At 45.4% G+C, this 17,257-nt stretch overlaps 1 protein-coding gene across 3 annotated transcripts in view; it reads left to right on the top strand.

The window, feature by feature from the left end:
* The window catches only part of zranb3 (zinc finger, RAN-binding domain containing 3), a 214,496-nt gene that overhangs the window by 118,473 nt on the left and 78,766 nt on the right, over positions 1–17,257 (top strand). For all 3 annotated transcript variants that reach the window (XM_038789900.1, XM_038789899.1, XM_038789901.1), the window contains 2 exons: positions 4,990–5,124; positions 8,277–8,396. In XM_038789900.1, the coding sequence (XP_038645828.1) occupies positions 4,990–5,124; positions 8,277–8,396 (255 nt within the window). The remainder of the gene's footprint in view (positions 1–4,989; positions 5,125–8,276; positions 8,397–17,257) is intronic.

Below are 17,257 nucleotides of genomic sequence, written 5' to 3'. Positions count from 1 at the left end.
TAGAAATACCAACATTTCTTTTGCTCTGATTCCAAGCATCTAATACTGCCAGTATGTCAGGTCTCTTGGGACAGATACCGTGATAAGTTGCTAAGTAACCACATGTATTTTCTGAAATCATGGATTTGTCGGTGCTCAATTCAAGAGAAATTTTAACATTGAAAACATTGAGTGGAATTTTCCCTGAATTGCATTGTGTGGTAGCAGGCCTAAAAATCTATTTTCCTCCGCAATGGTGGGTTTAGCGCCGTATCATCTGCTTCCCCTCCACCTCATTAATTGTGAATGCACGGTTTCGCTGGTCGACGGCCCCTGACGCGCCCGCCATGTCATTACCTCCCGCCTTCCTCACTCTGGGCGCCATATTTAAATTGCAGTCATGTGCAGAGATCTCAGTGCTTCCAGCTCAGGATTTCTCCAGTGAAGACATGGCCCTGAAGAGGAGTGCAGCTCCAGATTCAGTAATGTCTCCCTTCAACGGCCTTTGTATGCCATGGAGGTTCAACGTAATGTCATCTCCCTCAAACCGGCAGTAGAAGGTGCAGCAGCATTACCAATCTAGCTTGGGACACGGTGGCAGCAGTTATCATTGCCAACTATGGCATCAGCGCACAAGAGATCGGCCATCCCATACAGAAAGATGAATGATCCTATCCGTGCTGCCGGGGTAAGGCAACAGTCTAAACGCTCACACTCTCAATCCCACCATGCATCCACTGGCATATCACTCACTGCCAGCTCAAGGGGCATTCCCATTATCTCTCTCACATACACCCTCTCATCTCCATAGAATCCGTACGTTGCAGAAGGAGGCCATTCTGCCAATCGAGTCTGCACCGACCCTCTGAAAGAGCACCCTCTCCAGGCCCACTCCCCTGTCCTACCCCTGTAACCAAACCTAACTCACGGGCAATTTAGCAAAGCTAATTTACCTCACCTGCACATCTTTAGACTGTGGGAGGAAAAGGGAGCACCCGGAGGAAACCCTCGCAGACACGGGGAGAAAGTGCAAACTCCACACAGACAGTCACCTGAGAATGTGAGTTGAACCCAGGTCCCTGGCGCTGTCAGGCAGCTGTGCTAACCGCTGTGATACAGCAGTGCTAACTATTGTGCAACCGTGCCACCCATCTGCCCTCATGGCCTCTGGAGATCGCTGCCTCATGGCTCCACAGCACACGGATACCTGGCATCATTCTCTTGGCCGTGCTTATACTATCTCCATCTGTCTTTGTGCCAGGTAAGATCACACACAGTAAAAAGGAGAGATCCCAGATCAGGTTTGGAGTGCCATACATAAAGATTCTCACTCTGCTTGAAGGCTACACGTTGCACGTGGGCAGAGAAGACTTGGACCGTTCCTGCGGCATAGCCGTGGTCAGTGCCAATCGTCCAAGTGAGGATCCTACACCAGATCATCCCACCGGTGATTCAACTGTGAGTCCATTGTTCAGTGTGCTGCAGCGGCCATACACTCAACATCTGCACTTTCTCTCCAGGCACATCTGCCGCGATGCCCTCAGACAACCTTGACCCCGAATCCAGTGCCGACACCACCTCGATTGAGGACAGCTACCTCAAAGACTTGTCGCAGCGCTCTCCCACAACCTCCACCTGCGCAGCTGCTGGGACCTAGATATAGAGCAGACACAGGATCACCACCTGGAGAGAACGGCACACAACGAGTTCCGTAGCAGGTGGAGGAGGGAAAGATAATTCTACTTTCTGTATTGGATGGCCGATGTCTTCTGCACAGGCGGCTACTGAAGACATGGGATCTGCTAAGTCAGGTGATGAATCTCAGGACTCTGTCCTCAGCTGTTGGAGCTGCAGCGATAAGTACAGGAGCATCAGGAAGGGATGTCAGCTGCACTCGGGTTGGAAGGATCAACAACAGAGTCCATCCGCATTCAGTCAGAGGTGATAGCACTCTCATATGAAGAACAAAGAAAACTAAGAACAATACAGGACAGGAACAGGCCCATTGGATGTCAATGCACAGAGGTCAAAATGGGCGTGTTGGCAGCTGCCCTGTCGACCTTGGTCCAGGGCATCAGTCCTGCACTGCTGCGCAGACTGAACTCCCTCACTGATGGCATAGGTGGCCTCCAATAGCGTTAGTGGAAGAGGGCTGTGTGGCAGTTCGTTATTACTCCAGTTTCCCCCTCTCAAGGACACAGCCAAAGGCCATTGGCCACCCATTGGGAGGAGGACTAGCAGTTGGACACCATGGGCCATTCCCACAGGCGACTCCAGCAATGTCCAACCAATCCAAATCCCCTCTTTCTTTGACCCCATCAGCACCATAGGTCGAAGACGGTGCACCTGCTCCACAGCAGGAGACCCAAAGCAGGCCAGGGCCTTCCAGGTCTCCTCTCCAGAGCACAACCATCAAGGTCATCATGGACATTCTATACCAGTCAGCACCATTGTGCATGTTGGACAACACAAATATTTCGAGACAGGGTTGTGAAGATGAAGAAACTGTAATTTCACCACGTGACCATGGGTGTTAATCACTTGGACAAAACATTAACTAGTGTAAATAAATTTCTACCAATGTCACCCTGTCTATGGCTCCTTGTTACAATGAACAGTATTCCTGCCAATCTGAGGTGAAAGCTTTGTCCCGGGACAGCTCGCTGTGGCTCTTCAGCATGCCCAGGCGTCCCACCTGTCTCTTCTTGAGGATGCTGCTCCAGCCACGCCCCTCTGTCACTCTCTCCTCCTTCGTCTCCACTTCCTGTAACCCATGAGGCTTACAGCTACGTCACTTGGCCCCATGCTCTTGATTTACTCCTCCTGCAGGATGAAAGCTAGAGATGTGTGGGTTAGCATTGATCTCCCAGGGTCCTCTCATGGTTCCGTGCGCGGCTCCATCTAAATCCCCATCTAAATTGGATGGCCAGTGTTCAGGGCGCTGCATGGCTGCCTAAAACCCCGCCTATTTGGCGGCAGCTTTGCCCACTAGACTGCATTCTGTGTTCTCAATTCAGGTGCTGGCATTCTCCTAACCTGCACAGCAAGTCGCTGCTGTTAGCTTCAACAATGGGGGACACTGGCCCAAACCTGAATCAAGACATTGCATGGGGCTGTGAGCGCCTCCCAGTGACTGCTCCATGACCAGCTTTTGCATCGAGGTTGTACCACTTTCCTAGTTGTCCAATTGTTCAACAGCTCACTAAAGTGCTTATTAATTTTAAGTCTGTGCCCGAAGGATGGAAGTATCAGGAGCATTTGTTCGCACTTTCATGCCTCTGTATTGCTTGAGTGGGCAGATAAGCTAGAGACCCGACTCCAAGCATGTCAATAGAGCTGAGCCTGAACTCTTCATAGCTTATGAACAATGCTCACTTTATACAAGCTTTCCCCAAGTCGTGTGCACTCCCGTCAGACTAAGCTACCTTGCCCTGGAACAGTGTTGTCAGCTAGCTGGGAAAAGGCAACTTGCCTGTGCCTCCACCTGAATGTGCGCACCTGTTCCTTGAAATACAACAGGTAACCCTTGCAAGCGCTGTGCAAAGTTGTACACACTCCCCTCTGAATTTCCCCCCTCAAGTCCAGTTGGCCAGATCAGATGCAGCCTATTTAAAAAGGAGTTGTGAATTGTATTGTTCTGAGATCACGGCGACGTGAGAGGTAAATTTGACTTGGGCAATGATTCCGGCAGACGGGCATCATGCGTGATGCAAATGCGTTCAAATTACATTCCCAACTTTGGACGGTAAAAACATGAGTTTTGGCCTTGTATTGTCCGCTCACACCTTCGAAACATGCCTGTTGCCAATGGGGGTGGAAATTTCAACCCATTGAATGAAAAGACAATTTAAGCTTTGTTTTATTTTTCACAATGTAGATTTTGCTGAATCAAAAAATATTAAAATTGATAAATATTTATCTCCTTTCAGATTATTGTGTGCACTTGGCTTTCTCTGTGAGCCTTGCAAAAGAACATCTTGCTGTGTGTATCAGCTTTACCTCTTCTCGTCCTACTTCATTCTCAGACACCAGCTCCTCCCTAATCATGGTTTTAAACTTTCCCCCTGCTTTTGCCCACAGGTCCTGGAGGCATTTCTTGATCAGGAAAACAAATGGTGAATCCAACATACAGCATCACTCTGCAGCTGATAACTTTGTGATTCAACGTTTTTATGGATAGATGAGATTTTGCATTTTCTGAAGTCAGAAACAGTGAATTTGATTATGTTTTACAAACGCTGGAAGTCATTGATAAATTTCACACAAGTTTCACAACTTTGCAGAATGTCGATACTTTAAGGCTTGTGAAAAGCAAGCATCTGCAATTTTAATGTGGACTGCCTTTATTTGTTTTAGCATGCAGACCCAAAAGAGATTTCACATTCATACTTTTGACTTATCAACATTTCAATAAAATAATTAATTTTATAATCTAGCTAAAATAATATACTGTGACATTGAAATGTACCTATCTTGTAACATTCAGTTGTTGCACGTAGAATATTTGATTTATTTTGTCATGTACGGAAGATGTTAAAGTCGGCAAAAATTGCAGCAGTAACTGACTCTTTTAGATAGCTCTTCTCCAAAATATCTTCATCTATTATTCAGAGTACATACAAACTGTTCCTTTTGTCTTATCAGGCAAAGATTGTCCTAAATTCATGTATGTGACACAAATGTATTTATTACTATTTGATTCCTAGCATTTATGACTTTCTAAATATTTAACAATTTCTCCTTGAAAAATTCTTGCTGCTTGATTTATAACACCAGAGTAAAGAATTTTCATCTTCGCCCCCAGCTTGTCACGAGCTTCTATAATTGAACAGCACATGTGACTGACCTATCCAGCATTGACGTTTTTGCAGGAACAATCTTGTATCTCTGGGAATTTTCCTGCTTTTGTTCCTCTACTCCTTTACAGGATGAAACTGGGGCATGCATCACAGATCCATTAATTGCTCTGTCCTTTTTGCGTTCTAAACATTTATCTTTCTGCCCACGTAGGAAATGAATGGCAGCATTGAGGAGTGGGAGAAATTAATGAGAGAGCTGCATTTGAGTTCTGCAGGGACAGATAACCCCTTTGTACAAGTCATGGGTCTCATCACTCGCATGTACAAACAAACAGCTATTGCAAAGGTAGATGCACTATCTGTTCATTTTGCCACAACAGTTTTGTCAATTTCAATAGAAATGATCTTATAAATTTTAGCGACATAAGTATGAATCTAGTGCCATATTTGTAGTCTCAATTTCCTGAAAGAAAACAGCCTGCATGGCCTTTGTTTCATTTGAACTTGCTTACAGCATGGTCCTTTGGTCCATGTGCTGTGCTCGCAAATCTGCTCAACTATCTGATTTAAAAGGTGTTTTTTTTATTGTCCTAGAGATTGCTGCACTGTTTTAAAAAATATTCATGACCCATTTCCTTCCGAAGCTCCTCTATCAGTAGGGCAAGACAGTTCATCCACATTAATTGCCACGGATACTATTAATGCCACTTGTCACTATGCTAGAATGTGTAATTTTGCAGTGCAGAAAAAAAGGCCTTGACCAGTTTTTATTTTCTCTTTCAGTCAGCTAAACCTGCCAGATATCTATCTTGGGAGGGACATGATTGTGAATGACAGTATTGGCTATGGTTAAAACACATGCAGCTTAATTGAAAAATAACTCCCATTTATATAGCACCTTTCACACCCTCAGTTTGTCCTGAAGCAAATGCAAACAATAAATTAATTTTGAAGTTGCATTTTTGTGAGCATGTTTGTCCACATGGTAAGCTCTCTCAAACAGTAGTGAGATAAATGAGCACACAAATCAGTTTTGGTGGTGCTTGTTGAGGATAAATGTTGAGCAAGATGTTTTGAATAGTGCCACAAGATCTTTTATGTCCATCTGAATAGGCAAGCGGACCACAAATTAATATAATCTGAAATACAGCTGCTCGTAACCTAGCACTTAGTGTCAACCGAGATAGATAATATGCTTGAGTCCTCGAATGAAGCTTCACAGCATCGCATCGTCCTGGAGAGGAATACTCGTGCCATTGTGCCTGTACCGACTTCCTCTTTGAAAGAGCTTCTATTCCCCCGCTCTTTCTTCGTAGCTATGGAAATTTTGGCTTTTAAAGTATTTATCCAGTTCCCTTTTGAACATCACTTTCAAATCTGCTTCCATCACCCTTTCAGACAGTGAATTTCAGATCGTAATAATTTGCCACATAAAGATTTTACAAACCGACCCAATAGATTTTGTAAAATAATTTTGGGAGTAATGTGCCATGTTTAGTTATTTATCATAAACAATAAGATAAAGTTTTATAATCCCAAAATGTTATTGCCATTTACTAAAGCATCAGTGTGCAGAAATTTTTTTAATGTGCAATGCAGACAATGCTGCTTTAAAAATTTAACCAACTAATATTGCCAATTTAAAAATGGATTGCTTTTAAAATTAAGATTCCAAACTTCATATTTAGGCATTAGGTCATTAATAAACTAGGCAAATAAATGTCCAATTGTATTGCTGTTTGTTTATTGCTTTTAAGTCTAACTTATACATGGCATGGCATGGTTGAACTGCTGCCTCACAGAGCCAGGGATCCGGGTTCGCTTCCAGCCTTGGGTGACTGTGGAGTTTGCACGTTCTCCCTGTGTCTGTGTGGGTTTCTTCTGGGTGCTCTGATTTCCTCTCTCCGGTCAAAGATAATAATAATCGCTTGTTGTCACAAGTAGGCCTCAATGAAATTACTGTGAAAAGCCCCTAGTCGCCAAATTCTGCCGCCTGTTCGGGGAGGCTGGTACGGGAGTTGAACACGCTGCTGGCATTGTTCTGCATTACAAGCCAGCTATTTAGCCCACTGTGCTAAACCAGCCCCTCAGGGCTGGTTTACACAACCCATTATCCCAGGTTAGGTGAATTGGCCATGCTAAATTGCCCCTTAGTGTCCAAAGATGTACAGGTTGTGGGGCGCTGGGGCTGGGACTGGTTGCGGTGCTTGTGGTAGAGTCACAGAGGTTTACAAGAAACAGGTCCTTCGGCCCAACTTATCCATGCCACCCAGTTTTTACCCTAAGCTAGTCGCAATTGCCCGCATTTGGCCCATATCTCTCTATTCCCATCTTACCCATAGAATCCTAGAATTTACAGAACAGGAGGCCATTCAACCCATTGAGTCTACACCAGCCCTTAGAAAGAGCACCCTACTTAAGCCCTCGCCTCCACCGTATCCCCATAACCCCACTTAACCTTTTGGTCACAAAGGGGCAATTTAGCATGGCCAATCCATCTGACCTGCACACCTTTAGACTCTGGGAGGAAACCGGAGCACCCGGAGGAAATCCACGCAGACAGGGGGAGAAAGTGCAAACTCCACACAGTCACCCAAGGTCATAACTGAACCCGGGACCCTGGAGCTTTGAGGCAGCAGTGCTAACCACTGTGTCACTGTGCCGCCCATATAACTGTCTAAATGCTTTTCAAAAGACAAAATTGTACCCGCCTCTACTACAGCCTCTGGCAGCACGTTTCAGATGCTCACCACCCTCTTGTGTGAAGAAATGTCCCCTCTGGACCCTTCTCTATGTCTACCCTCACCTTAAACCTATGTCCTCTAATTCTAGACTCCTCTACCTTTGGGAAAAGCTGTTGACTATTTACCTGATCGATGCCCCTCATTATTCTATCCAGCCTCTCCTTATAACTCAAACCGTCAAGTCCCGGTTACATCCGGTGCAGACTTGCTGGGCAGAATGGCCTCCTCCATTGTAGAGATTCTGTGGATAATGGATGAAGCATTTTAAAACAGATCTCCTATTGTGCTCATTTTTGTGATGTAATGATTTGCGTTCTGCTTTATAATATGTTATTTTTTTATAATTGTATGAAAATGGCACTTCTATCTGTCATAGGCATTTTATTCAGGGGTTGCTGTAAATATTTGAAACATTATTTTGGGTGAAATCAGAAGGCATTCAAACCAAGTATTCGGTTCAGACATGCAGCACCATTGAGTTTCTTCCTAATTTATGCTGTGGAATATTAAATATGTGTTCATCTCCACCCAGTTCTATTTATGAATCATCCAGCAGTGGGCAAAACTTTGATCTAAATTGTTTGTTTTATTAATTGACCTCCTTAACTTCCAATTGTGTGAACAGTTGCCAGCCCTATATAGATTTTGCAAAGATTTATGTATGGTTAGTATATCCTAGGATTAAACACTTCATTAATTATTCATAGATCAGTCTGTATGGCACAACAAGCTTACATAGCTGATTTTGTTTTAGGCAGGAGCAGTAAAGGACTACATTAAAATGATGCTACGTGATGGAAAATTGAAGTTCTTAGTTTTCGCTCACCATTTAACCATGTTGCAAGCTTGCACAGAGGCTGCGTTAGAAAGTAAGGTAATGTATATTTTGAACCATGGTCATCTTACTACCAAAGTTAGGTTCACTGTTGGAGCAGGTACTGATCAAAACTATAATTATACTCCATGATCCACTTTAATAACCCTTTGAGGAAATTCATGAAAGGACTTAAAAATGTATACAGTATTTTTCATGATCTTGCAATGTCCCAGAGTGCTTATTTACGTGAAAATCTTCCATGGTGCTATTCATGAATAGTCTTAAGCTGCAGTTGAAAGAACATTTTAAATGGGGGAAAAAGTAGGCCGTACAGCCCTTTGAACCTGCGCTGCTAAGATCATGGCTGATCTGTTACCTCATCTCTGCCTTCCTGGACTATCCTCATATCCCTTAATCCCCTTGGTACCCAAAATTCTATTGACCTCCGTCTTGAGTAGACGCAAGAACTGAGCATCCACAGCTCTTTGGGATAGAAAATTCATGGCCGATCCGATTGTGACCTTAACCCCACTTACCTGTCTGTCCCTCTCTTCCCCAACCTCCTTGTCACTCAAAAATCTGTCCAACTCAGTCTTCAATATATTCCACGACCCAACTTCCACTGCTCTCTGGTGCAAAGAGCTCCAACGGCTAACAGTCCTCTTGAGGAAAGAAATTCCTCCTCCTCCTCTCTGTCTTAAATGGTAATCGAGGAATCCCTTCGGTTTTGATTCTCCAACAAGGGGAAACATTCTCTTAGCATCTACCATATTAAGATCTCTCAGAATTTTATGTGTTTCGAAAAGATCAACTCTCATTTTTCTAACCCCCCCATCCCCCTTGACTTGAGAGAACAGTCCTCTTTTGTGGTGTCATCAATCATTGAACATACGACTCACTGCAGTTTCTTCCTGCAGTGGACTGAAAATGTGTTGTGTAAAGTGTCCAAAATGAGACCGGAGAAATTGACCTTTTAAAAAGATTTTTTGAGAAGATTATGTTTTTGAACATTCATTTTTTTTTGACAATTTGATGTGCTCGGTGATGCATGAAGTACACTTTCAGGTGCCCACAATAACTGATTGTTGAAATTACACTAACTGTATTTGTCACAATTCACAGTTCCAATCAGTTGCTTGTTTTGAGTTCGGTCTTTTTTAATCACTTTCTATATTTAGCCCTGTTTTTATTCAGAATCTGTTGCACTAATATCTGGTCAGTGATATCTGTGGATTTTAGTTGTGTGGTGACTAATACTGGTAATTTAATGATTTGAATGGGCTTTAAATGTAGGGAAGCTGAATGAGAAATTTTGGCCAGTACAGAGCTGGCTGCAACTAATTCTATCTTTCTAATATCTTGTATCAAACCTTCGAGTATGATTTTTGACAGAAGTACCAGCAGCTCCGTATTATTAGCTAAAAGCTTATACAAGGAGCACTAAGAGCAGAGGATATGATTCTATAATTTCTGATGCCTCATGTGGAGAATTGGAGTCTCCAGTCTTAATATTGAGACCTGGCTGAAAGAAAAGGCACAGACAGCCTAAGATGCAAGTCATAGAGGGCAGTCCAAAAGAATGTACAATGTTGTCACAGCTCTGTCAAAGAAAAGGAAAGTAACAGCTGGCATTAGCGTTGAAGGGACATGATTGAATATGATCGATGAGGTTGATCAAGTAAAGGAACGGTTGGAGAAATACTGCGCCCAGCTCTATAAAGCAGATCGAAATGCAGCAAGTGAACAGCCTGTACATTGGGAGAAGGTGAAATCAGAATTGCTGATTAGTGAAGTTGAACATATAATTAAAAAGTTGGGGAACAGCAAAGCAACAAGCCAGGACATGCTGATTGAATGAAGGATGGAGGAGCAATGGCAGTCAAATCCATGAAAGAAATCGTGGCTGGCTATGGAGAAGTGCAAATTGGCTGATGGTGTTGGAAAATGTTCATCCTGCCAGTGAGTCTACTCACAGCATAGAACGATTAGCCGGGTAAACCATGCCTCAAAAATACTGCTCGAAATTATCAGGCAATGGGTTTCGCCTTCACATCAGAAATACTTCAGCAACGATTCAGTTTTGCTGCAGACAAATGGACTTCTGATGCCATTCTAGTGTTGTGCAACATAATTGTGAGGTACGCCGAAATGAAGAGGAATTGTGGCTTCTCATTGTAGGCTGTTCGGAAAACTAAGGTAGTTTTAAGGGATTTATGTTGGAAAACATTAGAAATAAGGTAGAGTTTTAAGTGGGTTTAATTTAATGTTTCTGTGCCTGAAAAGGTAAAATCTCATTAGATTCATGTTGGCCAAAGGTGTTTGCATGTGTGAGGTTTGGTTTCAATTCCAACTGTGGTTCTATTGTTCTTGGAGAGGGCTACAGTGTGAAGAGTAAATAAAGCAGCATTGGTTGCTTAGCAACTGCTGCCTTGTAAGGTCGAGAAGCTTTGATGTTTTAGTTTAGCTGAATTTGATTGCAGTTGGAGGTAGGTAGTGACAGTGAAAACAGCTCTCACAGCTCTGCTAGAAGCAGTTGGTTTTAGAAGGCTAATGAGGGAACATCTCTCACGGCCTTGCCATAAGAAAAGCCATCCTATGGAGTAGTGGTTAAGAAAACTGTTACCTGAAATCTAAAGTTCAGCTAGTTAAGGAAATGAGAGAAATGAAGAGATGTTTCCAAGAGGTCTGGAGTTAGTGGAAGAGGAAATTGGGAACCAGAACAGATTATCGTTCAGTACACTCAGAGATTGTGTGAGGCCAGAAAGATATCTGCAGTAGTGCTAAGACTTCTGAGACATTGTTATAGTTTGGGAGATATTTTTTTGGAATAATTGTGGAAAACAGGAGGTGGAGGGAAGTGGGGCTGGTCAAGATGAGGGATTTGTATTTGGAAGAAAGGTTCGCTAGTCTGGATGAGCTAAGGGAGAGGGGTAGTGAGTTCAGGTATCTGCAGGTTAGGGACTTTGCGCAAAATGTTTCGAGGAGGTTCCCTAGGTTGCCAGGATACAACCTGCTGGAGCGATTGCTGCTTCGGAGGGAAGAATTGGGATATATACAAGTGGCTGGGGGAGCAGGGAGGTGAGTGGGTGGTGAAGATCAAGGAGAAATGGGAAGCGGAGTTGGGAGGAGAGATCAATTGGGGAGTATGGAGTGAGGCACTGCGAAGGGTAAACAAGACCTCCTTTTGTGTAAGGATGAGCCTAATACAGTTTACGCTGGTGCACAGGTTGCATATGACTTGGGCGAGAATGAGTGGGTTCTTTCACGGGGTAGCAGATGAGTGTGAAAGGTGTGGGTGGGGGCCAGCTAATCACACGCACATGTTTTGGGGTTGCAAAAAATTCGAAAGATTCTGGGAGGGGGGAAGTGTTCACAGTCTTAGCCAGGATAGTGGAGGAGGAGGTGGACCCAGACCCTTTGGTGGCGATATTTGAGTTTCAGAGAAGCCGGAGCTCATGGAGAGGAGGAAGGCTGATGTCATGGCCTTCGCCTCTCTGATTGCACCGCGGTGAATTTTGTTGGAGTGGCCGTCGGCATCGCCACCGGGGGTAGCGGCATGGTTGGGTGACCTGGACGACTTCCTGCAGTTGGAGAAGATAAAGTATGAGTTAAGGGGCTCAGCAGGGGAGTTTGAGAAAAGGTGGGGGTTATTTGTGACCGTGTTTGAGGAGCTGTTCATCGTGGGTGGTAGGGGGGGTGGGGGAGTTTGAAAAAGGGGAAAAAAATCTATCCATAAGAACCAGGAGCAGTAGTAGGCCATCTGGCCCATCGAGCCTGCTCCGCCATTCAATGAGATCAGGGTGAATTGTGACGAGGATGCAGGGATCCTACAGCAAGATCTGGACAGGTTGGGCGAGTGGGCAAACCAATGGCAGATGCAGTATAATTTGGATAATTGCGAGGTTATTCATTTTGGAAGCAAAAACAGGAAGGCAGATTACTACCTGAATGGTTGTAAATTGGGAGAGGGGAGTGTGCAACGGGACTGGGTGTCCTTGTGAACCATTCGCTGAAGGTAAGCATGCAGATGCAGCAGGCGGTAAAGGAGGTTAATGGTATGTTGGCCTTCATTGCAAGAGGTTTCGAGTATAGGAGCAGGGATGTGTTGCTGCAATTGTACAGGGCCTTGGTGAGGCCACACATGGAGTATTGTGTGCAGTTTTGGTCTCCTTTTCTGAGGAAGGATGTTCTTGCTCTCGAGGGAGTGCAGCGAAGGTTTACCAGACTGATTCCAGGGATGGCGGGACTGTCATATGAGGAGAGATTGACTAGAGTTCAGAAGAATGAGGGGGAAATCTCATAGAGACTTATAAAATTCTAACAGGACGAGACAGGATAGATGCAGGGAAGATGTTACCAATGATGGGTATGTCCAGAACCAGGGGTCACAGCCTGAGGATTCAGGGTAAACCATTGTGGTCAGAGATAAGGAGACATTTCTTCACCCAAAGAGTGGTGAGCCTGTGGAATTCATTACCACAGGAAGTAGTTGATGGTAAAACTTTGAATATATTCAAGAGGCAGCTGGATATAGCACTTAGGGAGAATGGGATCAACGGCTATGGGGAGAAAGCAAGATTAGGCTATTGAGTTGGATGATCAGCCATGATCGTGATGAATGGCGGAGCAGGCTCGAAGGGCCAAAAGGCCTCCTGCTGCTCCTATCTTCTATGTATCATGGCTGATCTTTTGAGGACTCAGCTCCACTTTTCCGCCTGAACACCACATCCCTTTATTCCTTTATTCTTCAAAAAACTATCTATCTTTATCTGAAAACATTCGATGAAGGAGCCTCAACAGCTTCACTGGGCAGGGAATTCCATAGATTCACAACCCTTTTGGTGAAGAAGTTGCTCCTGAGCTCAATTCTAAATTTACTTCCCCTTATTTTGAGGCTATACCCCCTAGTTCTGCTTTCACCCGCTGGTGGAAATAACCTCCCCGGGTCTATCCTATCTATTCCCTTCATAATTTCATATGTTCCTATAAGACCCGACCCCCCCCCCCCCCCCCCCCGCCGCATCCTTCTAAATTCCAACGAGTACAGTCCCAGTCGACTCAACCTCCCCTCGTAATCCAACCCCATCAACCCTGGGATTAACCTAGTGAATCTCCTCTGCACATCCTCCAGCGCCAGTACATCCTTTCTCAGGTAAGGAGACCAAACCTGAACACATTACTCCAGGTGTGGCCTCACTAGCACCTTATACAATTGCAGCATAACCTCCCTAGTCTTAAACGCCATCCCTCTAGCAATGAAGGACAAAACTCCATTTGCCATCTTAATCACCTGTTGCAGCTATGAACCAACTTTTTGCGATTCATGCACAAGGACACCCAGGTCCCTCTGCACAGCAGCATGTTTTAAAATGTTATCATTTCGATAATCCCTGTTGTTGTTATTCCTACTAAAATGGATAACCTCACTTTTGTCAACATTCTATTCCATCTGCCAGACCCTAGCCCATTCACTTAACCTATCCACATCCCTCTGCAGACTTCCAGTATCCTCTGCACTTTTTGCTTTACCACTCATCTAAGTGTCATCTGCCAACACATTGCACTTGGTCCCCAACTCCAAATAATCTATTTCAATTGTCAACAATTGTGGGTCCAATACTGATCCCTGGGGGACACCACTAGCTACTGATTGCCAAACAGAGAAACACCCATTAATCCCCACTCTTTGCTTTCTATTAATCAACCAATCCTCTATCCATGCTGCTACTTTACCCTTAACCCCATGCATCGTTATCTTATGCAGCAACCTTTTGTGTGGCACCTTGTCAAAAGCTTTCTGGAAATCCAGATATACCACATCCATTGGCTTCCCGTTATCTACCGCACTGGTAATGTCCTCAAAAATTCCACTACATTAGTTAAGCATGACCTGCCCTTTATGAATCCATGCTGGGTCTGTCTAATGGTACAATTTCCATCCAGATGCCTCCCTATTTCTTTCTTGATGATTGATTCCAGCATCTTCCCTACTACCGAAGTTAAGCTAACTAGCCTATAATTACCCGCTTTCTGCCTACCTCCTTTTTTAAACAGTGGTGTCACGTTTGCTATTTTCCAATCTGCCGGGACCACTCCAAAGTCGAGTGAATTTTGGTAAATTATAACGAGTGCATTTGCAATTTCCCTAGCCATCTCTTTTAGTACCCTGGGATGCATTCCATCAGGGCCAGGAGACTTGTCTACCTTTAGCCCCATTAGCTTACCCATCACTACCTCCTTAGTGATAACAATAGCCTCAAGGTCCTCACCTGTCATAGCCTCATTTCCATCAGTCACTGGCATGTCCAGATTGTATAGTTGATTGTTGGGAAGTATGTTTCCCGGGGTGTTTATTGGCTGTAATCTACTTTGATACATGTTTGTAATAAAATACATTTTTTTAACAAGTTTGTGTAAAAGCCTTTAGGCAAAGGAAACCTGAAGGGAGAGGTGTAAAACCTGAAAGGGAAACCTGATGGAAGCAATGGAGGGAAAGCATCATTTTAAAAAAAGATTTGAAGTGTGACTTTGAAAATGGAATTTGAAATCACTCATGTGGAAGCTGGAATTCAGTGAGACAATGTTGCTCCTGGTATGAGAATCATCTGCGGGGATTTTGAGCCCAAATCTACAAACATGCACTTGAGCTCAGACAGTAGTGCATCTTACCACAGTCATCTTGTGTGCTTAAAAGGGATTTTTTTTGTTCATGAGAACATTGTAGCTTGACCTGTGTTTGTTCCACGTTGAATGTTCTTCTTGTTAAAACTCATTAGCGGTCATGTGACGCTGTCCCTTCACGTTTTATGGGGGGGTTGGTGGAAAATCAGCGTTATTGTCTTTTTGAGCCAGGGTTCCATTCTGTAATACATAGAACATACAGTGCAGAAGGAGGCCATTCGGCCCATCGAGTCTGCACCGACCCACTTAAGACCTCTCTGCCGCCCTATCCCCATAACCAAATAACCGCTCCTAACTTTTTTGGACACTAAGGGCAATTTAGCATGGCCAATCCACCTAACCTTGCACGTCTTTGGACTGTGGGAGGAAACCGGAGCACCCGGAGGAAACCCACGCAGACACTGGGAGAACGTGCAGACTCCTCACATTCATCCAGCGGGGAGTCGAACCTGGGACCCTGGCGCTGTGAATGGGGGGTTGGTGGAAAATCAGTGTTACGGTCTTTTTGAGCCAGGGTTCCATTCTGTAATACATAGATACATAGAACATACAGTGCAGAAGGAGGCCATTCGGCCCATCGTGGCAAGAACTAGCCACGTGTGCTGCCGATCTTCTCGTCCAGTTATAACATCAGGGAAAACCTTGACTGGATTTGGAATACCACATCACTTAAACTTGCTCATCCAAAGATTTTATGCATGGGTAAAAGGTGTTGTACTTGGAGACAAGTTCAGTTTTGGAAAAGGAGTCAAACGAGGATGTCTGATTTCAGGACTACCTTGGAATGCCATAGAAGAAGACGAACTGAGCGAATTCATGTCTTCTCTCCCAGAACATCTTGGGGGCAGCATTGATGGTCACATCAGATATGCTGATGACATCACCCTGATTACCGAAGACGAGCAAGAACTAGCCGCGATTGCTGAAGAACTGAGGAAGTAGAGTCTGAAGTTTGGTTTGAGCATCAATGACAATGGAACACAACATGAAAATTCATGGTGAGCAATGATGATTCAGTACGCAACCATTGTGAACATAGATTGAATTTAAAAGTCACCACTGAAGTGACCAGAAGCACTGAAATCCGGATGAGGCTAGTAATCCTAGCTTCGACAAAGAGTCATCCAGACTCATAACATTAGCTCCCTTTTCTCTGTCAGACCTGCTGAGATTGTCCAGTATGTTCCGTTTTTGTTTCGGATTCCAGCATCCATAGTAATTTGCTTTTATTATCAAGACTAGTAATGATTTGCGCTCTAACTTTTCAACTGAAGGCATCCAACATCGGCCTGCACTGGAAAATCAACTTGCAAAATTCCTGGCATGGAGCATTGTGTAGTGGACTCTCAACAAGACCGCTGAAAAGAGAATTGCAGGGCGAGATTCTCCGGACTCACGACGGTTCGGAGAATAGCGGGCGTCGGAAATTTTTACGGCGACGCTGTTCCGACGCCCTCCCGCTATTCTCCGAACCCCGCAAAATGTCGGAGTCGCGATTCCCGACAAACGCCTCCTTCCCGCCCCTGACACAACCAGAATCGCCACTGATAGCACCCCCCGCTATTCACCGGCCCGGATGGGCCGAAGTCCCGACGTCATGGCGCCCTGTTTGGACGTCGTGAAACACACCTGCTTTTTAAATTCGTCAACCAGTCGGCCTGGCTGACGACTGCTTGGAGGAGGTCAGGGCACCACTCTGCGCACCGCTCAGCGCACCGCTCAGCGCACCGCTCGAGTCTGGCCACAACGGGGAAGGCATCCCTGGGAACGGGAGGGGGTCCAGAGCGGGGGGAGTGTGGGGCGACGGGGGAGGCAGTGGGGGCGACGGGGGAGGCAGTGGGGGAGACGGGGGAGGCAGTGGGGGAGACGGGGGAGGCAGCGGGGGAGGCAGTGGGGGAGACGGGGGAGGCAGTGGGGGAGACGGGGGAGGCAGTGGGGGAGGCAGTGGGGGAGACGGGGGAGGCAGTGGGGGAGACGGAGGAGGCAGTGGGGGCGACGGGGGAGGCAGTGGGGGGCGACGGAGGGGGGGGGGTTAGGTAGAGAGTGAGCCATCCACCCCGTAACAAAATGTCTGCCAGCATGCCATGGTGTGCCGGTGACGAGGACACGGCCGCTGGTTCCCCTGTGGCTTCCGGACACAGGCCACTGACGCACCCGTGAGGAGGCCATAGTTTACTGGCCGTTGGATGCAGAAAGTGACCAGGGGTTAGGCTGACCGCGTGTCAGCAGCGCGACCA

Source organism: Scyliorhinus canicula, chromosome 2 (assembly GCF_902713615.1).
Source record: "Scyliorhinus canicula chromosome 2, sScyCan1.1, whole genome shotgun sequence".
In the NCBI taxonomy this organism is placed as follows: Eukaryota; Metazoa; Chordata; class Chondrichthyes; order Carcharhiniformes; family Scyliorhinidae; genus Scyliorhinus; species Scyliorhinus canicula.
Note: the sequence above shows the minus strand (reverse complement) of the source record. Positions and strands in the feature narration are given on the sequence as shown.